Below are 20,845 nucleotides of genomic sequence, written 5' to 3' on the forward strand. Positions count from 1 at the left end.
ACTTTTTTTGGGTGGCAGGCTCTTAATTATTTCCTCAATTTCAGGGCCTGTTATTGGTCTATTCAGGGATTCAACTTCTTCCTTGTTTAGTCTTGGAAGGGTGTATGTGTCCAGGAATTTATCTATTTCTTCTAGATTTTCTAGTTTATTTGCATAGAGGTGTTTATAGTATTCTCTGATGGTAGTTTGTATCTCTGTTGGATTGGTGATGATATCCCCTTTATCATTTTTAATTGCCTCTATTTGATTCTTCTCTCTTCTCTTGCTAGTAGTCTTGCTAGTAGTCTATCAATTTTGTTGATCTTTTCAAAAAACCAGCTCCTGGATTCATTGATTTTTTGAATTTTTTTTTTGTGTGTGTGTCTCTCTCTCTCCTTCCATTCTGCTCTGATCTTAGTTATTTCTTGCCTTCTGCTAGCTTTTGAATGTGTTTGCTCTTGCTTCTCTAGATCTTTTCATTGTGATGTTAGGGTGTCAATTTTAGATCTTTCCTGCTTTCTCTTGTGGGCATTTAGTGCTGTAAATTTCCCTCTACACACTGCTTTAAATGTGTCCCAGAGATTCTGGTATGTTGTGTCTTTGTTCTCATTGGTTTCAAAGAACATCTTTATTTCTGCCTTCATTTCATTATGAACTCAGTAGTCACTCAGGAGCAGGTTGTTCAGTTTCCATGTAGTTGAGCCGTTTCGAGTGAGTTTCTTAATCCTGAGTTCTAATTTGATTGCACTGTGGTCTGAGAGACAGTTTGTTATAATTTGTGTTATTTTACATTTGCTGAAGAGTGCTTTACTTCCAACTATGTGGTCAATTTTGGAATAAGTGGAATGTGGTTCTGAGAAGAATAAATATTCTGTTGATTTGGGGTGGAGAGTTCTGTAGATGTCTATTAGGTGTGCTTGGTGCAGAGCTGAGTTCAATTCCTGGATATCCTGTTAGCTTTCTGTCTCATTGATCTGTCTAATGTTGACAGTGGGGTGTTAAAGTCTCCCATTATTATTGTGTGGGAGTCTAAGTCTCTTTGTAGGTCTCTAAGGACTTGCTTTATGAATCTGGGTGCTCCTGTATTGGGTGTATATATATTTAGGATAGTTAGCTCTTCTTGTTGAATTGATCCCTTTACCATTAAGTAATGGCCTTCTTTGTCTCTTTTGATCTTTGTTGGTTTAAAGTCTGTTTTATCAGAGACTAGGATTGCAACCCCTGCCTTTTTTTGTTTTCCATTTGCTTGGTAGATCTTCCTCCATCCCTTTATTTTGAGCCTATGTGTGTCTCTGCATGTGAGATGGGTCTCTTGAAGGCAGCACACTGAGGGGTCTTGACTCTTTATCCAATTTGCCAGTCTGTGTCTTTTAATTGGAGCATTTAGCCCATTTACATTTAAGGTTAATATTGTTATGTATGAATTTGATCCTGTCGTTATGATGTTAGCTGCTTATTTTGCTCGTTAGTTGATGCAGTTTCTTCCTAGCATCAATGGTCTTTACAATTTGGCATGTTTTTGCAGTGGCTGGTACCAGTTGTTCCTTTCCATGTTTAGTGCTTCCTTCAGGAGCTCTTGTAAGGCAGGCTTGGTGGTGACAAAATCTCTCAGCATTTGCTTGTCTATAAAGGATTTTATTTCTCCTTTACTTATAAAGCTTAGTTTGGCTGGATATGAAATTCTGGGTTGAAAATTCTTTTCTTTAAGAATGTTGAATATTGGCACCCACTCTCTTCTGGCTTGCAGGGTTTCTGCTGAGAGATCCGCCATTAGTCTGATGGGCTTCCCTTTGTGGGTAACCCGACCTTTCTCTCTGGCTGCCCTTAACATTTTTTCCTTCATTTCAACTTTGGTGAATCTGACAATTTTGTGTCTTAGAGCTGCTCTTCTTGAGGAGTATCTTTGTGGTGTACTCTGTATTTCCTGAATTTGAATGTTGGCCTGCCTTGCTAGGTTGGGAAAGTTCTCCTGGATAATATCCTGAAGAGTGTTTTCCATCTTGGTTCCATTCTCCCCATCACTTTCAGATACACCAATCAGACGCAGATTTGGTCTTTTCACCTAGTCCCATATTTCTTGGAGGCTTTGTTCATTTCTTTTTACTCTTTTCTCTCTAAACTTCTCTTCTCACTTCCTTTCATTCATTTGATCTTCAATCACTGATACCCTTTCTTCCAGTTGATCAAATCAGCTACTGAAGCTTGTGCATGCATCATGTAGTTCTCATGCCATGGTTTTCATCTCCATCAGGTCATTTAAGGTCTTCTCTCCGCTGTTTATACTAGTTCGCTATTCTTTCAATCTTTTTTCAAGGTTTTTAGCTTGTTTGCGATGGGTTTGAACATCCTCCTTTAGCTCATAGAAGTTTGTTATTACTGATCATCTGAAGCCTTCTTCTCTCAACTCATCAAAGTCATTCTCCTTCCAGCTTTGTTCTGTTGCTGGCAAGGAGCTGCATTCCTTTGGAGGAGAAGAGGTGCTCTGATTTTTAGAATTTTCAGCTTTTCTTCTCTGGTTTCTCCCCGTCTTTGTGGTTTTATCTACCTTTGGTCTTTGATGATGGTGATGTACAGATAAGGTTTTGGTGTGGATGTCCTTTCTGTTTGTTAGTTTTCCTTCTAACAGTCAGGACCCTCTGCTGAAGGTCTCTTGGAGTTTGCTGGAGGTCCACTCCAGACCCTGTTTGCCTGGGTATCACCAGCAGAGGCTGTAGAACCACAGATATTGCAGAATGGCAAATGTTGCTGCCTGACGGTTCCTCTAGAAGCTTCATTTCAGAGGGGCAGCCGGCTGTATGAGGTCTCAGTCAGCCCCTACTGGGAGATGCCTCCCAGTTAGGCTACTCGCGGGTCAGGGACCCACTTGAGGAGGCAGTCTGTCCGTTCTCAGATCTCAAAATTCCATGCTGAGAGAACCACTACTCTCTTCAAAGCTGTCAGACAGGGACATTTAAGTGTGCAGAAGTTTCTACTGCCTTTTGTTCAGCTATGCCCTGCCCCCAGAGGTAGAGTCTACAGAGGCAGGCAGGCCTCCTTGAGCTCCGGTGGACTCCACCTAGTTCAAGCTTACCAACTGCTTTGTTTACCTACACAAGCCTCAGCAATGGTGGGCACCCCTCCCCCAGCCTCGCTGCCGCCTTGCAGCTCGATCTCAGACTGCTGTGCTAGCAGTGAGCAAGGCTCCATGGGCATGGGACCCTCCCAGCCAGGTGCGGGATATAATCTCCTGGTGTGCTGTTTGCTAAGACCATTGGAAAAGTGTAGTATTAGGGTAGGAGTGACCCTATTTTCCAGGTGCTGTCTGTCACAGCTTCCCTTGGCTAGGAAAGGGAATTCCCTGACCCCTTGCGCTTCCCAGGTGAGGTGATGCCTGGCCCTGCTTTGGCTCCCAGTCCGTGGGCTGCACCCACTGTCCTGCACCCACTGTCCAACAAGCCCCAGTGAGATGAACCCGGTACCTCAGTTGGAAATGCAGAAATCCCCCGTCTTCTGCATCACTCACGCTGGGAGCTGTAGACTGGAGCTGTTCCTGTTTGGCCATCTTGGAACCTCTGCCCTAAACCTCTTTTCTTTATAAATTACCCAGTCTCTCAGGTAGTTCTTCATAGAAATGTGAGATCAGACTAATAGTGTCTTTGTTGTATTTGGGGGTATAGGACTCTCCATTCTGTTAGAGTATTTTTCTGTACTTAGGTTAACAACACATTGTCTTGACTACTGAAGTTTGAAATCGGGTAGCAAAGGTTATCTAGTTTTGCTATTGTTTTTCAAGATTATTTTGCCTTTCTGCATTCTTTGTATTTTTACATAAATGTTAGAACTAGCTTGTCAATTTAGAATTAGCTTATCAAGGAAACTGGCTGATATTTTGACTGGGATTTCATTGAATATAAAGATCAATCTGTGGAGAGATGAATTCTTAAGAGTATCGAATCTATACACTGTCTTAACAAGAGCTTTTGATGAAAATATAATTTCTTTTAGTATTTGTCAGTGTGATGAGGTTTAACTTAAGTAAGATTTTCATTAGCTTCAACATGTCATGTCATTAGTTTATAATGTGTGCTTCATTATAGTAGTGTCTAAGCTTTGGTGAATATTATATTCCTGAATCCTAGCCTGGCTTTCTTAACTCCCTAGAAGATGTGCCAGAACCACAGTGCTAACCTTTTCCTAATAAAATTGCTTTTAGGAGCTCTTGAAACAACATCAAAGTGATACCTTGCAATTAGAAGAGCTGAGAAAAACCAAAGAGGTAAGCTTTTTCTTCCTTTCCTGTGGACTTGGTATGTTACAAATACACCAGTAAAATAACAGGCTGTCAGTATAATGGAATCGATGGTAATTTCTCCAAAACCAATAAGAAATGGAAGACCTAAAGCTGAGTTTACTGGATTCAGTAAGTTAAAAAGAATTTTTGAAATTATCTGTAAAATAAAGCCAGTGCGCCTTTTTAAAGTCTGATTTGAACAAATAGATCAGCAATATACTATGTGATCTTCAATGTTGAATGACTTTCATTTCTAGCAAGGTTCAAACCACAAATGATCTTTCAGTTATAAAACATCAAGTTCTTCCTTTTGAGCTCTGAAAAGTATAAAACTGTCTCCTTTGGAACTCTGTCACCAAGCCCCTCCTTAAACTCTGAGTGTACCTCACACACGATGACTTCCTCAGAGACTCTATTCTGGGACAAATTTATGGCAGTCTGTGGGAGACAACTGAAGAGGAACTGTTCAAATCCACAAGGTGATGTGTGATTCTTCCATCACTGAGAATTTGACTTGGATCCAGAATGGACATGTTTGAGAAAATATTAGTCATTATAAAGGCATTATAAATGAATTGTATCTTAGAGCCCAGGCAGGGCTTTAGCATCATTGAAAGGTAAACAGACTGTGGTGTCCTACAAGTTCAAGAAATGGGTTTTGGAGGAAGATATACCCAGTGTATTATAATAACTATTTTAATGATCTTGTCTACTAATTCTGTCATTTGTGTCATGTCTGGGTCTGTTTCTCTTCATTGATTTTTCTCCTCATTTATGGTCATACTTCCTTGTTTGCATGCCTGGTTAAGTTTGGCTTGGATGTCAGCCATTGTGGTGTTTACCTTGTTGGGTGCTGAATATTTTTATATTCCTTTAGATAATCTTGAGCTTTGCCCTGGGATATAGTTAAGTTGCTTGGAAACAGTTTGATCCTTTCGAGCCTTGCTTTTTAAGCTTTGTTGGGCAGAACTAAAGCAGTGTTTAGTGTGGAACTAATTTTCCCTCACTGTTGAGGTAATACCCTCTGAGTACTCGACACCACACCCTCTGTATGAGAAGGATTTTCTACTCTGCCTGGTGGGACCATGAACTATTCCCAGCCCTGTGTTGGCTCTGGGGATTGTTCTACCTGCTCCTTGCTGGTGGTTCCTTCCTCTAACCATGTCTCTTTCTATTTCTTCCCTCCATCACTCCACCCCAGAGGCACTTGTCTCCTTGCTGTTTCCTTAACAGGCCAGGATGCTCCTACCTTGGGGGCTTTGATATTCTCTCTTCCTGAAAAGCTCTTTCCCAGATATCCACATGACTTCCTTCCTTTTCTCCTCCTGGTCTTTATTCAAATGCCACCATCTCAGATGACACCCTATTTAAGGGCTCCACTCCCTGCCCCAACACTTGCTTTTCTCTAAATGGGATGCCACTGGAGATTTTTGAGGAGAAGAGTATTATTTGGGGAAACAACTGTGGCAGCAATGTGAAGGAGAATCTGAAGAATCAAAATGACAGGAGGCAGAACCTGTTAGAAGGATCATCTCCCATTTACACCTCAACCTGACTTCTGCTCCCATCCCAGCCATGGAAACTGCTCTTGTTAAAATCACAAGTAACTTCTGAGTTTCCAAATCCAAAGAATGCTTCACCTCACTTGACATGAGCAGTATCAGGTTCAATTGATCACTCTCTCCTTGCAACATTCACCTCTCTTAACTTTCATGGGCTTCTGGCGTTTCCTTCACCTCATTGGTCACACCTTCTCAATCTTCTTTACTAGAACTAGAACTCTGCTTAAAACCCTTCAATGTCACCCCATTGTTCTCCCACCTAATTTCTAAGTCCTGGAGTATTTTGAGGCTGGTTCCCAGGCCCCCTTCTCTTCTTTATCTCCCGTTTTTCCTTTGGAGAGCTCATCTGTTCACACAGATGTAAAAGCCATCTCTGTGCTGATAACTTGGGTTGATACCTCCAGCTTTGCCTCTCTCCTGAGCTCCAGGCTTGTACATCCAACTGCCCATTTGACATTTCAGCATAGGTGACATACAGGCACCTCAAAATTAACATGCCCAGCTCCACACTCTCAATTATCCACCAGAGATTTAGCCCCCAAATTGTCAACTCCCTCAGCTGTTCTAAGCCTAGACCTGAAGTCATCCTTGATTTCTTCTTTCCTTTCACTCTCCCAAATTCAACCCAGCAGCCTCAGCCAATCCTCTATAACATATTCCACATTCATCCACGTCCCTCCAACTCTGTTGTCACCTTACCCTAGTCCGTTATTTCTCAGCTACATGACCGTAGTATTCTCCTCCTTAGTTCCGTTGCTTTCCCTCTTGCCCTTCCAGTCCATCCCCTGGAGCATAATATAAGCAAGTGAGATACGTGCATTCACTTCTCTGCTTAACACCCTTCAATGGGTCCCCATTGTTCTTAGGTTACCTTGTCCTCTCAGGTGCCACCAGGCTCCCCTGTATTTCTTCACCATGGCCCTCTATCCTTACTGTCTCTATTCCACCCATATTGGTATTCCTTTGGGTCCTCAAACACAATGAGCATTTTGCATTCTAAGGACCTTTCCACAGGCTTCTATTCATTCTTTAGTGGAAGTTTGTTTGTGTGTTTGTTTCAAGAAGCTGCTTTTTAGAGCAGTTTTAGGTTTACAGAAAAATTGAGCAGAAAGTACACAGAGTTCCCATATACTACCCCACCCCACCCCACCACTAGTTTCCTTTATTAGTAGTATCTTACATTGGGGTGCCACATTAGTTGCAGTTGATGAGCACTGTGGATGCATTCTTATTAACTAAAGTCCGTAGTTTACATTAGGGCTCTTTGTGTTGTACATTCTGTGGGTTTTGCCTAATATATCATGTCATGTAGCCACCATTACAGTGTCATACAGAATAGTTTCACTGCTCTAAAAGTGCCCTCTCCCCCACCTATTCATCCCTCCCTTGCCCTCCAAATCCCTAGAAACCACTAATCTTTTTTCTGTCTCTATAGTTTTGCCTTTTCCAGAGTGTCGTATAGTTGCAATTAGTAGTAGGTATTTAATAAAAACTTGCTTAGTGAATGAATAACTGATTGCCATTGTAACCATTCATGTGAGCTCTGGTGAGGCTGAAGAGAAGGATATACATGAGTGAGACAAGGAGGAGGTAGGACTGACAGGGTGTGAGTGGCCATGAGTGATGCAAAAGTAGCTCAAGTTGCTCCCTTGCATTACAGTCCAGGTGCCCTGGAGAAGAAACTAAATAAATAGACATCGGCATGATGTCCTGCAACAAATTCTTCTTATGCAGGTCATGGAGGAAGAATTGCATGCACAAGCCCTCATCCTAGAGTCACTTAACGCAAACCTCTACTATACCCAGGTGGAACTCCAAAAAGAGGTGAGTCCCTGCTAGAGTGGGGATGGGGGTTGGGGGAAGAACCTAGGTCTCTGTCCAGCTCTGCCGTATAGCTCTGCCCTGGATGGCTCTGGGTTGGGGAAGATGGCTTTAAAATATTTGTCTTTCAGAAAGCTATAGTGGGAAATCTGGAGAAAATGCTTCAAACCAAGTGTGCTGAAACTGAAGAAAAGTATAAGTACACCATACAGATCCTGATGGAAGAGAACATTCATCTGAAGTGCGGCTGCTGCTGAAAAAGACATGGCTGAGTTCTCTTTAGGAGTGGGAAGGAGTTTGAGTGAGGAATGGGTTAGGAAGATAGACCAAGTGCTCCCTAGTTATGTCAAGGCACAGGCATTTTCAGGAGGGAGGTGTGTCACTGCAGGCCAGCGACACAAAGCCAGATAGTTCACTTGAGGTGGAGTGGAGATGTGTCTACGCTTCTCCCATTCACCTGTGTCCTTGTTGCTGTGCAAAACAACACAGGAAATTTATCTCCCAGTTTCTGAGTTTGCTCAGTTCTATGACTGAGGGTGGTTTTTAAATCCATCTCCCCTGGGAGTCTGATGGTCTTACCATTACATGCAGCTGCTTCTGGTTCCTATGGAAATCAGCTTTGGATCAGAAGGTGTACTGTTACCTGAAGCTGCATCTTAAATCATTAAAATAAATTTTGGTCAATACTTTAATAGAGGAAAGTTATTTTTATTGCATTGATTTAGTAGAAAATTCCTCATACAGGACTTCAGTCACCTGAACACCATATCTCACTAAATTCAAAACCACTGGAAGTAATGAGTGAGAGACTGCTGTGGTGAAGGAATGAAGGCACATTGCTCTCCCCGCACCCCAAATATCCTATACCCTTTCTAGCTTTTGAGTTGACATTGATACATCTTTCCTTTCTTTTTACAGGCAAAAGGTAATTTCTAAGAATGAAGAAATGTATGAAGAATATTCTGGGAGATTGGCCTCTATCACTGTTTCTAAGGATGATTCTGACACTGTGGAAGATGGTAGCAAGAAAAGACAAGAATCATAAACATAAAGTCGCTCTCCATTGTTGAAGATGGTCGGCACACCATTTCTGTAGGCCCCGGAAACTCCTGGCAGGGTTTTCTTCAGAACATGTGTATAATGAGTTTAGTTCTTGGGTTGCTCTGACTCTATTTTTGCTCTCTTCTGAGTGGCTGAAAATGTTTGAATTCTCATCTGAATTTCACAGCTTATCACGGACGCTTCATTGAAAAATGATGCTCTCCGTACTGGGAGCTGAGCTTTCTCTGAGTTTTGTACTATTTTTCTTCCACCTTTATGTATTTCATAGGAAAGAAATAGATTTGAAAGCCTTCTTCCTATTGAACTTTTACTATATTTGGGGGGGGGGGTGTACCTTTGTCCCCTGGGGCATTTAGGTAGCAAAAAAAGATGATGTGTTGATTTTATTCTAAAACCTTTTTCTCTCATACCCATGCCCCCTACTTCCCTACCTCTCAATCATGTTCCCTGACCTATGACTTAGGAAGGGTTTCTGATGATTCTTACCACCTTCTCTGGACCATCACCAGAATTCAGACACCCACAGGGCAGGCAACATAAATAAGTGAAGTGGGCTAGACACAAGGAAAACAATTGCATAAGCATAAGTGACAACTGACAGCAGCCTCAGTAGAGGGGCTTGGGCAGGGCTGGGGCACAACGGGTGGAGAAGAATGACCTGCAGAGCACTGTCTCATCTGAAGAAGGTGCTTCTCAGACCTTTGCCATGCAAAAGCATGAGGTCAATATTGTCAGATATTATTATTTTTTCAAAGAAGGTATCCTGGTTTTTATGTGATATCTCCTAATTTTTAAACGTTGACAACAAATTCTAAAAATACAACTGTGTGTGCCAATCATGGGAGACTCAAGTAGAACATGCCTGTGGTCCAGATGTTTTCCACCTGTGAGATGTCATTGGCAGAAACCAAAATCAAACACAAAAAAATCTCCAAGGAGCAGTAAGATCAAATCATACTTTATTCTATTAAAAAATATTTTTGAAAAAAGATACTTAAATTTTAAAGATAACTTAATTCCTAATGATTTAAAATAATCCAAGCAGAGATGAAAGAGCAAATGCAAATGCATAAAAAGACCCACAGCATTGTTAGCAAAAAGCAAATATAGTTAGCCAAGCCTATATGCATCATGAAAGCAAAAGAAGGCAAAAAGCAAGTTTGGGGATAAATTATGTAAAAATTGTAAAATAATTTGAATTTTTAAAAGATTTCAACAAAATTTTATTTTATTAAAAAAAAATTTTGGCTGGGTATGGAGGCTCACATCTGTAATCCCAGCACTTTGGGAGGCCAAGGCGGGCAGATCATGAGGTCAGGAGATCGAGAACATCCTGGCTAACATGGTGAAACCCCATCTCTACTGAAAAATACAAAAAATTAGCCAGGCGTGGTGGTGGGCACTTGTAGTCCCAGCTACTCGGGAGGCTGAGGCAGGAGAATGGCGTGAACCCAGGAGGCAGAGGTTGCAGTGAGCTGAAATTGCACCACTGCACTCCAGCCTGGGCGACAGAGTGAGACCCCGTCTCGAATTTCGAGACGGGGTCTCACTCTGTCGCCCAGGCTGGAGTGCAGTGGTGTGAATATGGCTCACTGCAGCCTTGACCTCTTGGGTTCAAGTAATCCCCCCACCTCAACCTCCCAAAGTGCTGGGATTATAGACATGAGCCACCATAGGTGGCTATTGTCTAATATTTTTTGATGTGGTAGTGTGGAATTTGACTTCAAGAAAGAATTAAAGTTAATAGAATATTAACAGTGGGCTTAATGTTGATAATAATTTGAATCAAAATCCAGCTATATTCGTAGCTGGATTTTGCAGGCATCTGGTATTTATTGCCACCAGGTAAAAACATTCCCAAAGCCCTAGGCATGAACGAAAGGAGCCAGTGTTATTGTTGTTAATATCCTATTAACTTCAGCTCTTACAAAAAAGTGCAAAAAAGCTAATAAATTAACTATCTAGAAAATTAGTAAATAAACATAGTGTTATATATCTAAATAGCACTATCAATCAGAAGGGAAGACAAGTTTTTTTCTTAGTGTGAAAGTTGGCTGTGGCATCTGTTTCCCCATGTTTTTCTTGTCATCCTTGTTGCTTACTTCATAGTTCACTTCAGTCAGGATGGTGAGAATATCATCGCCTCTGAAAGACATCACATAACATTGTGACTATCTGTGGGGGAAAGCAACTGATGAACTGTCTCCTCTGCTGTGCTCAGAGATAGTTCTGTAGTTCTTTCTCTCAAAATATCAGTCATTTGAAACAATAAGTTGCTAAACCAAGACCTACCCCATTTACCCCATTTCCTGGTAAATGCATTGTCTCAGAGCTTAATAACTTACTTTTGGTTTATTCAGGAACTCTTTTGACCATCAGAAACCTCAGTGTCAGTATTAGAGTTGATTTCTTTCTCTCCTGACCTGTGCGTATCTCACTCTTCTCCATGTTACTTGGCTCCCACAGTTGCTTCAATGCCCTCCAATACTCTCTGCCTCAAATTAACATTGCATCTGTGGATTCATCTTTGATGCAATTAAACTTAAGGCAAGTGAAAGTACAATGTCTCCTGCAGCTACTCCTACCTTCTTCTCACCAGGATCTCTTAGTGTTTTTGTTAGGCAACCTCTTCTTCTACCTCGGAGCTAGCCCTGGAAACCTTGCAGGATTCATGATCTAAGTTACAAAACCTAAGTTAGATTCATGATCTAAGTTGTGGGAAATTCTCACTCTTCATATACTCAAAACATGAAATACAGGGCTAAAAGGAACCTGCTGTTTATTTCCCATAATGCACCAAGAGGTTTTAAGGATGGTTTGCTCTTATAGAACTTTTGACAGAGTTGGAGGATGTTAAACATTGAATTGGGTTACTGCCTTCTTTGGAAGATTTCCAAAACTAGTTGAATTGGCTCACTCACGTTTTGGCCTAAAGACAGAGAGCTGGACTATATGACTTTACCAGTCTTTCCTGCTCTGTGACACCCTGATTGTCCTTTGAGGTGCTGAATAAAGGAATAAAACATCTCAGCTTTTCCATCTATAAACTAAGGATGTTAACACTTGCCACTCTCCCACTTTGTAACTGACCTGGGAAGTGCAGCTATGTGATCCACAGCTAGACATCTAGAGATGAATGGAAACCATTCCCCTTGCACAGTTCTCTGACCTGTTGATGTCATCTAAACCACATATCACTTTCTAATAGTCTCTGAATGTGAGTAGATAGTAGTGGTGATGGAGTAGGAGGGGAAGGTAGTGTAACAGTGAGGTGGGCTGAGTAGGCAAAACTTACCGAGGACATCGTTCTCTCAGGCTCTGGCAAAGTGACTGGATGTACCAGGTTCCCTCTGCAGGGTTTCGGTAGGAAACACAATTATTCACAGTGGCCATCCCCAGCAGAAAGTCAGCCTCATCCGGGATATATCTCGTTTGAGGTGATGATAAATCCATTTCCAAATAGGGTTGCTCCTCTGAATCAGTCTCAACAGGTATACCTTTCTGGTAGTTATCCCCCTGACAAGCCTGAATAAAAAACACTTTGGGTTTTCCAGCAAGGGAAGGGCACTTCAAACCAGTGAACTGAGATGTCAGCTCATAGATGGGGGCCTCCTGTCCATCAGTGCCATAGATGATGCCCTTGTCTCCATGGGAGAGGATACAGCAGATGAAGCAATCCTTGTTACTGTGGTCCATGAGTTGGTAGGTTTTCAAAATCTTATAGATTTTCTCTACTGTGCAGTCATTGTGGTGCTGGATCTCAAAATGAAGCTCTTCAAAGGTCGCGGTCAAAGCCTCTGAAAAGTGAAATTTGAACAGTCACGTTATACCACAGTAATTCACAGACCAGAGCTGGAGAGCACAGTGGACATAACATTGATAGATAAGAAATGTCCATCGATGATAGATTGGATTAAGAAAATGTGGCACATATACACCATGGAATACTATGCAGCCATAAAAAAGGATGAGTTTGTGTCCTTTGTAGGGACATGGATGAAGCTGGAAACCATCATTCTCAGCAAACTATCACAAGGACAGAAAACCAAACACTGCATGTTCTCACTCATAGGTGGGAATTGAACAATGAGAACACTTGGACACAGGAAGGGGAACATCGCACACCGGGGCCTGTTGTGGGGTTGGGGAGGGGGAAGGGATAGCATTAGGAGATACACCTAATGTAAATGACGAGTTAATGGGTGCAGCACACCAACATGGCACATGTATACATATGTAACAAACCTGCACGTTGTGCACATGTACCCTAGAACTTAAAGTAAAATAATAAATAAATAAATAAATAAATAAATATAAATAAATAAAGGATTTGAACCAGAAATTCAAGAGCAAAACCCTCTATGTTTGTAGCTGGATTCTGCAGGCTTCAAATATTTATTGCCACCAGCTAAAAACATTCTCAAACCCTGGGGCAAATGAGAAAGCAGAGAGTTACTGTTGGTCTGTTTTCTCTACTAAACTAGTTTACAAGATGAGTAAGTTATCATTTAGGCTTACTACTGAACCAATTTTTAAAATGACTATATTATTTACATAATCAGGAAAAACAAAACAATTTTTGAATAGAAGATCCAACTTATTTTATCCTAAACCTTCTCAAAATTATTTATGTTTAGCAAAATAAAATACATGAATTAATAAAATAGAACTAAAAGACCTTTTACAATAGGTTATCCCCTCTCTATCCCTCACTATTACCTAGTCACATTCCATGAAGGCAACCACTTTCAGTTTTTAACCACTCTTTTTTCACATTAACCTCCATTTTGTAATGAATTTGGGTACACTGCTAATTACTCATTTATAAATTTTAGACTTTCGCATTGAGTTCTTATTATGGAGAATAAGCATTTGGTGCTCTTACACAATTATTTAGAATTTTGGTTGAATCCATAGTAATATTTTTATTTTTTTTTTTTTTTTTTTTTTTTAGAAAAGATCTCACTCTGTCACCCAGGCTAGAGTGCAGTGGCACAATCTCAGCTCACTGCAACTTCTGCCTCCCAGGTTCAAGCAATTCTCCTGCCTCAGCCTCCCGAGTAGGTGGGACTACAGGCACGCACCACCATACCCAGCTGATTTTTGTATTTTTAGTAGAGACAGGGTTTCACCGTGTTGGCCAGGCTGGTCACGAACTCCTAGCCTCAAGTGACCCACCCACCATGGCCTCCCAAAGTGCTGGGATTGTAGGCATGAGCCACCACCTCCGGCCCATAGTAATATTTCTATTATTAAGACTATGTAAACATAATGTTCTTTCATTATGTTTCATAATGTTCTTTCATTATGTTTCCTTATTAACCTTTTTGCCTTTCCTGGAATTAGTAATTGTATTATTTTTTCATCTGTTTTGTTTCCTATATGCTTAACACTATTTTTTCTCCAAGTGCTCTAATGGATCTGGCCAAAATCTTTCAACATTTTCAGGCTACTTGTCTGACTCATTTTTATTTCTTCCTGGAAAACTTTCCATCCAGAGCACTGCATCCTTCTGCTGTAATACCAACTGGCTGTTCTGTAGGCCAGATGAATTTATCTTCTCCTGGGACATCTCTCTGTCTCTTCCATAGTAGATTATCTGTTTCCACCATCGATGACTTCCTCTTTCTTAATAAGTTTCCTTTGCTGGAGCATAACCACGAGGAGTACATTTTTTGAGCCCTTGTATGAGTCTTTACTTCATAGAGTTCTATTTCCAAAAGCATTTTTCCTCAGAATTCTGAACGCTTTTCTTCACAATCTTAGCTTTCAGTGTTGCTAGAGAGAAGACCTTTTCATTCATGATACTTCACATATTTGGCTTACTTTTTTCTCTTTCCAGAAGCTTCTAGGGTATGATATGTTTGGAAGTGATTCTTAATCCATTATACCCTTTCAATCTGGAGATTGTGTCATTTCGTTCTTGGAAAGTTCCATTTCCTCTTTCTCTGTCCTTTCTTTCTGGAACTCTTATTGTCAAAAATTGGACATCCTTGATTCAGCTTCAAATTTTCTTATCTTTTGCTCCTATTTTCTATTTTTGTCTTTTTATCCTACTTTCTGAGACTTTGTCTTCTACTTTATTGAATTTTTCATTTTGGTGCTCATATTTTTAATTTTCAAGGAGTCTTTCTTGTTCTGTCCCTGTTTCATAACATCTTGTTCTTTTATGGAACTTTAACTCTCTAAGAACATTAAATACCAATATTAAGCAATAAAAAAAGCTTGCTTTTTTCTCAACATTGTCTTTGTTTCATTCATATGGTTTCATGTTTTTCTTGTTGTTTTCATTGCCTCTTATTTATTTATTTATTTATTTGAGACAGAGTCTTGCTCTATCACCCAGGCTGGAGTGCAGTGGTACGATCTCGGCTCACTGCAACCTCCGCCTCCCAGGTTCAAGCAATTCTTTTGCCTCAGCCTCTGTAGTAGCTGGGATTACAGGCACCTGCCATCACACCCGGCTAATTTTTGTATTTTTAGTAGAGATGGGGTTTCACCATGTTGGTCAGGCTGGTCTTGAACTCCTGACCTCAGGCGATTCGCCTGCCTCGGCCTCCCAAAGTGCTGGGATTACAGGCGTGAGCCACCGTACCCAGCTGCCTCTCTTTTGTATTAGAGGCTTTCTTCAAACGCCTGCTGACCTTTGGTTGTCCATTCATAAATTGACTAATTAGTCCATTAAAAAGTCAACTGAAAGCTCTGTGTTTGTGGATGTGGTTTGTTCACTGATGGACTTCATAGCAAGATGATGGTTGGAGACCTGATCATTGCATTAGGAAACCTCCAGATGTCATTATCTCTATGCATTTTAGCTAGAGCTTTCAGCTGCTCCAGAGGTCAATCTGTATCTGCTGCCAGTGTTCTCGGAACCAAGTTGGTTTAGAGATCTGACTCCACGCCACCAGTAGGTTTTCTTCAGTCTCTCTGTGTTCAGTAAAATGCTTCATTGCTTCCTTTGCTGGGCCTGGTACACCCAAGTGTAGAGTTTCTCTGGTTCAATTTTATGAGAAAACAAACTTCCTGTTCCTTATGATGGTAGAATAAGAATAGTTGCTGCCTCTATGAGAGGGAGGTATGAATCTGAGGATTGTATAGGCTTTAAAGAATCTTCCTGTTTTCTGCTCATTGCCTCACCTACACTTTGTACCTCCAATTGCTGAATTTTTCCAGGATTCTGTGGGGTAAATAGGCTTGCCTCTTTTCTGTGTTCCCCTCTGTAATCAGTTAGGTTGTAGCTTTCTCTGTTAAGTCGATTACGTCTACTCTTTTGTTTCAACTCCCCCAAATTGTTGGAAACCTTTCATTAGCTATCGTCTCCATTCCCGTTCTCTTGATCCTTGTTGGATTATTCCTTTTTTATTCCTTCTCCAGCATTTTGTCCCTGTCAGCACATCAGAGCTAAACATAAGCCATCAGTCAAAAGACAGTCTCGGCCAGGTGCAGTGGCTCACACCTATAATCCCAGCACCTTGGGAGGCCAAGGCGAGTGGATCACCTGAGGTCAGGAGTTTGAGACCAGCCTGACCAACATGGTAAAACCCATCTCTACTGAATACAATTAACTGGGTGTGGGTGTGGTGCACATGCCTATAATCCCAGCTACTTGGCAGACTGAGGCAGGGGAATTGCTTGAACCTGGGAGGCAGAGGTTATGGTGAGCCAAGATCATGGTATTGTACTCCAGCCTGGGCAATAGAGTGAGACTCTGTCTAAAACAAAAAAAGTCAGTCTAGCATTAGGAATAGAACAAACAAAAACGGAAATGCAATTGTTGATTTGGAAGCACTTTGGCAAGACTAATACAGTGTGTTGGTTCTGTGAAAAAGTTCTGATCCTTTGGAAATGTGGAATGTTGATTTAAAAAATGACTGTAAAGCGAGTGTCAAGGCACTGAAGCAGGACAGAAGGGAGTCTCTCAGGAGAAATGACTTCTGCAGTGGGGTCTCCTACTTTTACTCATTTAGCATAAAACATAAGAACAGGAATAGAAAAAGCAGGACACACAGACTCGAATGCCTACCAGAGACTAGTCAATCATGGGCCAGTTATAAGAAAATGAACTGCCAGAAATAGAAGCAAGTGTTATTTTAATAGAAATGTTTTAATTTTAAAATAATACAAATCAAGGGCTCGAAATGTTTTTTTCAACACCAAGCACATAATGACGAATGATGTCATCAATGCACTTAATCTCTGTGCCTTTTTAAAGGCTTAGATTTGCTTAAATAAACAAATCAAATGTTAACATGGGCCAGGTGTAGTGGCTCACACCTGTAATCCCAGCACTTTGGGAGGCCGAGGCAGGAGGATCACTTGAGGTCAGGAGTTCAAGACCAGCCTGGCCAATATGGCAAAACCCCATCTCTACCAAAAATACAAAAATTAGCCGGGTATGGTGGTGTGTGCCTGTAGTCCCAGCTACTTGAGAGGCTGAGGCAGGAGAATCACTTGAACTGGGGAAGTGGAGGCTGCAGTGAGCCGAGATAGCACCACTGCACTCCAGCCTGGGCAACAGAGTGAAGACTCTGTCTCAAAAAAAAAAAAAAAAAAAAAAAAATGTTACTAGGGACCATTACAGAGTCCTGATGATTATAATCAGCCTACATTAATTTTCTAAACTTACCTCCATTTACAAAACAAATCAATAATTGATGTTATGCCTGATGAACACTATTTTCAAAAGTTCTTTGATCAAATCAAAATTATTAATATCTCAATGGTGATGGATGATTTTTATTTTTTGTTGTTGCAGTCACTTTTTATATTCACATACTACAAATTGTTTTTTCATTTAACTTGTAGCTTCTTGATCTTAGCTTAAATAGGCTGAGTAAAAGAACTGCTAACCAGTTTAATATTTAATACTTGAAAATGCTGTTTCTGTTAAGAACCCACAATTTCTGCTGCACTTAACAGCCCAACCTGTAAAAATGCAGCCTCTATAAGAGCTTTGATACCACGGCAGTTCCATCGCTTAATGCATTCCACAGAAGCACTATGCAGTTAGCTGAATTAAAAACAAAGCTTATTACTGCTTTTCATTGTGTCTTTTAGTAAGATTTGATATTTCATATTTATACATACATTGCTTCTATTTAAAAGATTAATTTTTTAAAAAGCAGGAAACTGACAAATGTATAAGAATGTTCTTTACCTCCACAGGGAAATATGTTTAAATCCATTTTCTTGAAACATGACTCTTTTGGTATAGCTTTTGTTCTCTGCCTTTTGATTTAAAAAAAAAAATAGGCATAAGAAATATTTCACTTTTCTCTTTTGGGTTCTACTGTACCTGCATCCAAGTGTGTTCCATTCCTGTCCCTAATGCTGTGAAGTTTGGGCACTTTCTCCCGTGCTTTCGTAAAATCGTAATTGTTGATGATCAGACAGTATCCCCGAGGTTTGCTTTTCATTTGGTAAACTTTGTCCAAAGTCTGGAAAACAAAAACCCAACCCAGGAGCTGACTCTGTGGGTCAAACACTAGAGATGTAAACAAACAACTCCCTAGTAAGAGGACTTGCTTTCCATTGCACCACCCCAACTTGGGGTCGTTTCCTTGAAGAACTAGTTTCTACCTATTTCCTTCACACAGGACCCCTCAGACTTCTGCCCCATCACTGTAAAGTCAGTTTCCCAATACCTGGGCCTCCTGAGCACTTTGCACATATGTTAATATTGTTGTCATCATATTGTATTATTGTTTGTTCTCATTTCTGCTTCCCATACTATACAGAAAACTCCTTGAGGTCGATAACATCTGTGCCAGGGACTACGGTGTATTAACTTACGAGAGCTCAATCAAGAGTTACTCAATGAATGTCTTTGGTTGCCCCCACGCCATAACCTTGTGATTCTCTTGGCTGTCTACTGAACTCATCTGTGCTTCGTGGCTAACAGTCGAGGGTCTCCCATTCATGCATTGCACAGTGTGGTCCCAGGATTTTAAAGGTGATGGCTTAACCCAGCTCTCAGGACCACGGTGGCTGCTGGGAAGAGACAGGCTGGTCGGGCAGGTCCTGGCTACACTGTAGGTTATGGTATCCAAATTGTAGTATCTGACAGTACCTGCCAGGGATGGCCCTGTGTCCTATTCATTCTCCTAGGGCTGTTTCAGTGCTGAGATACTCAGCATTTAGTTGGAGGTTCACGTAGCCCCTTGAGGTAGAGAAAAGGGCTCCAGGCTAGGAAGCCCAGTTCCTGCCTCTACTTCACCTTATGACTTTGGGCAAGTAACCTGTTATCTTAATATATTAACTCTAAGATATTAAATATTTGATTAAGTTTGTACCAAATGTGTTAAGTTTGTATTATTTACTATTAAGTGTGCTAAGTATTTATTAAGCATATTAAGTGTATTTACTGAGATATTAAGACACTAAGATTTGACCAGGCATGGTGGCTAGAACCTATAATCCCAGACTTTGGGAGGCCAAGGCAGGAGACCTGCTTGAGGCCAGGAGTTCGAGACCTGGCTTGGCAACGTAGCAAGACCCCTGTCTCAATAAAACATTAAAAAAGGAAAAAGATACTAAGATTTACTAAGATACTAAGACAGTGTTTTTAGCTGTTCAGTGGGGACAATGCTTGCAGCATGCTATATTGCTTAGAAAGTACCACATTACTTGGGTTAATCCTTGACTTTCAGATGAAAGAGGTCTGGTAATTTTCTCAGAAGCCCATACCAGGCTCTCCCAAGCCTACTTCAGATATTCAGGATTTCCTCTTCTTCTTACCATGAGGACGAGCAAATGGGCTAATAAGTCGGGATGTATTTGGTGGATGGTTGGTTACATAAAGAGAAGTTATGATGCCTAAAAAGTACATGTTTCTGCTGGTTCACTGAGATGAAAACACAAAGATGGCTAGGTTATGAGAGTTTGCTGCTTACACCTAATCACAAAGGAGAAGCATTTTTGAAATGTTAAGTCAAACGAAAAGGCTTTGCTTTTTCCATTCCTGCTAGACTCTCCAAACCACTCCCCCATCCAGGCTGGCACGGCTGCTAGAAGATTTGGTAGGAGGCTTCTTACCCCCTCCACCTTCCAACTATTCCAGTATCTTCATCTTGGGTCTTAAAATAAAATTTGAATGCATAGAAAACTGAAGGAGTCACGTTTTAAAAATTAAGTCATATTTTTAACTGTTTTTATGTGAATTTTTTCTACAGTTCTCAAAATTTTCAGTAAGTTTTTGCCTCTTATCGGTTTATCTGGCAGCTTAAAAAAAAAAAAAAAAGCTAACAAATTAAGTAACTAGAATCTGTAATGTAAAAAGAAAAAGGATTTGGAGGTTTCCATCTACCTGCGATTCACTATCCTGTTCTCTTGGAGAGTCCGAGATTGTCATTAGCCCACACAACTCCTCCCCTGCAAATAACAAAGAGACACGTGTAGAATGAGACATGGCAGGAAAGGTACACTGGTAATGAAATATGTAGCACATAGAACAACATAAGGTCTTTTTTCAGATGAAAATTCAAGCTGGGCACAGTGGCTCACGCCTGTAATCCCAGCACTTTGGGAGGCCAAGATGGGAAGATAACTTGAGATCAGGAGTTTGAGACCAGCCTGGCCAACATGGTGAAACCCTGTCTCTACTAAAAATACAAAAAAAATTAGCTGGGCATGGTGGTAGGCACCTGTAGTCCCAGCTGCTCAGGAGGCTGAGGCAGGAGAATCACTTGAACTCGGGAGGTGGAGGTTGCAGTGAGCTGAGATCACACCACCACTGCACTCCAGCCTGGGCGACAGAGTGAGACTCTGTCTCAAATAAATAAATGAAATGAAATGAAAATTCACAGACGGCCATAAATATAATCTCCTTTCAACCCAGAGAGATTCTGCAAGCAGGGCAATTAACATGCTTCTGGAAATATAAGATCAAATTGTCTCCTCGCCAAAGAGAAAAACATACCAAGAAATGCCATAATTTATATTGCTCCACATGGCCAGGTTGAATTTTTGTGGTATTTGTGAGATACTCATTAATAAAGCCACTAGCTTAGGATGAATTAATGATTTAGTACTTTACTCCTTAAAGTATTCTTAAGGAGTAAAGCTTGGGCTCAGCAGGCAGGGAGGAAAGGGAAGGACAGCCTGCGTGGACATTAATCTTTAAAATACATTTGAATGATCCAAAATGTATTTT

At 40.9% G+C, this 20,845-nt stretch overlaps 3 protein-coding genes across 16 annotated transcripts in view; 2 read left to right on the forward strand and 1 right to left on the reverse strand.

The window, feature by feature from the left end:
* FLACC1 (flagellum associated containing coiled-coil domains 1) overlaps nucleotides 1–8,917 on the forward strand; it is a 63,936-nt gene extending 55,019 nt beyond the window's left edge. For 2 of the 3 annotated variants that reach the window (XM_050750656.1, XM_050750657.1), the window contains exons 12-15: nucleotides 4,172–4,234; nucleotides 7,546–7,635; nucleotides 7,764–7,873; nucleotides 8,551–8,917. In XM_050750656.1, coding sequence (XP_050606613.1) covers nucleotides 4,172–4,234; nucleotides 7,546–7,635; nucleotides 7,764–7,873; nucleotides 8,551–8,677 — 390 coding nt within the window. In that variant the 3' untranslated portion in view covers nucleotides 8,678–8,917. Of the gene's footprint in view, nucleotides 1–4,171; nucleotides 4,235–7,545; nucleotides 7,636–7,763; nucleotides 7,934–8,550 lie in introns of all 3 variants that reach the window. The other variant, XM_050750658.1, reaches the window with a different exon arrangement.
* PPIL3 (peptidylprolyl isomerase like 3) overlaps nucleotides 1–20,845 on the forward strand; it is a 448,181-nt gene that overhangs the window by 10,162 nt on the left and 417,174 nt on the right. The gene's annotated exons all lie outside the window — the stretch shown is intronic.
* The window catches only part of CASP8 (caspase 8), a 59,816-nt gene continuing 49,227 nt past the window's right edge, over nucleotides 10,257–20,845 (reverse strand). For 10 of the 12 annotated variants that reach the window (XM_050750638.1, XM_050750642.1, XM_050750639.1 and 7 more), the window contains 4 exons: nucleotides 20,000–20,064; nucleotides 17,990–18,131; nucleotides 11,990–12,491; nucleotides 10,257–10,839 (listed from right to left, as the gene is read on the reverse strand). In XM_050750638.1, coding sequence (XP_050606595.1) covers nucleotides 10,704–10,839; nucleotides 11,990–12,491; nucleotides 17,990–18,131; nucleotides 20,000–20,064 — 845 coding nt within the window. In that variant the 3' untranslated portion in view covers nucleotides 10,257–10,703. Of the gene's footprint in view, nucleotides 10,840–11,989; nucleotides 12,492–17,851; nucleotides 18,132–19,999; nucleotides 20,065–20,845 lie in introns of those variants that run through there. The other 2 variants (XM_050750644.1, XR_007718113.1) reach the window with 2 other exon arrangements.

Source organism: Macaca thibetana, chromosome 12 (assembly GCF_024542745.1).
Source record: "Macaca thibetana thibetana isolate TM-01 chromosome 12, ASM2454274v1, whole genome shotgun sequence".
Taxonomy (NCBI): Eukaryota; Metazoa; Chordata; class Mammalia; order Primates; family Cercopithecidae; genus Macaca; species Macaca thibetana.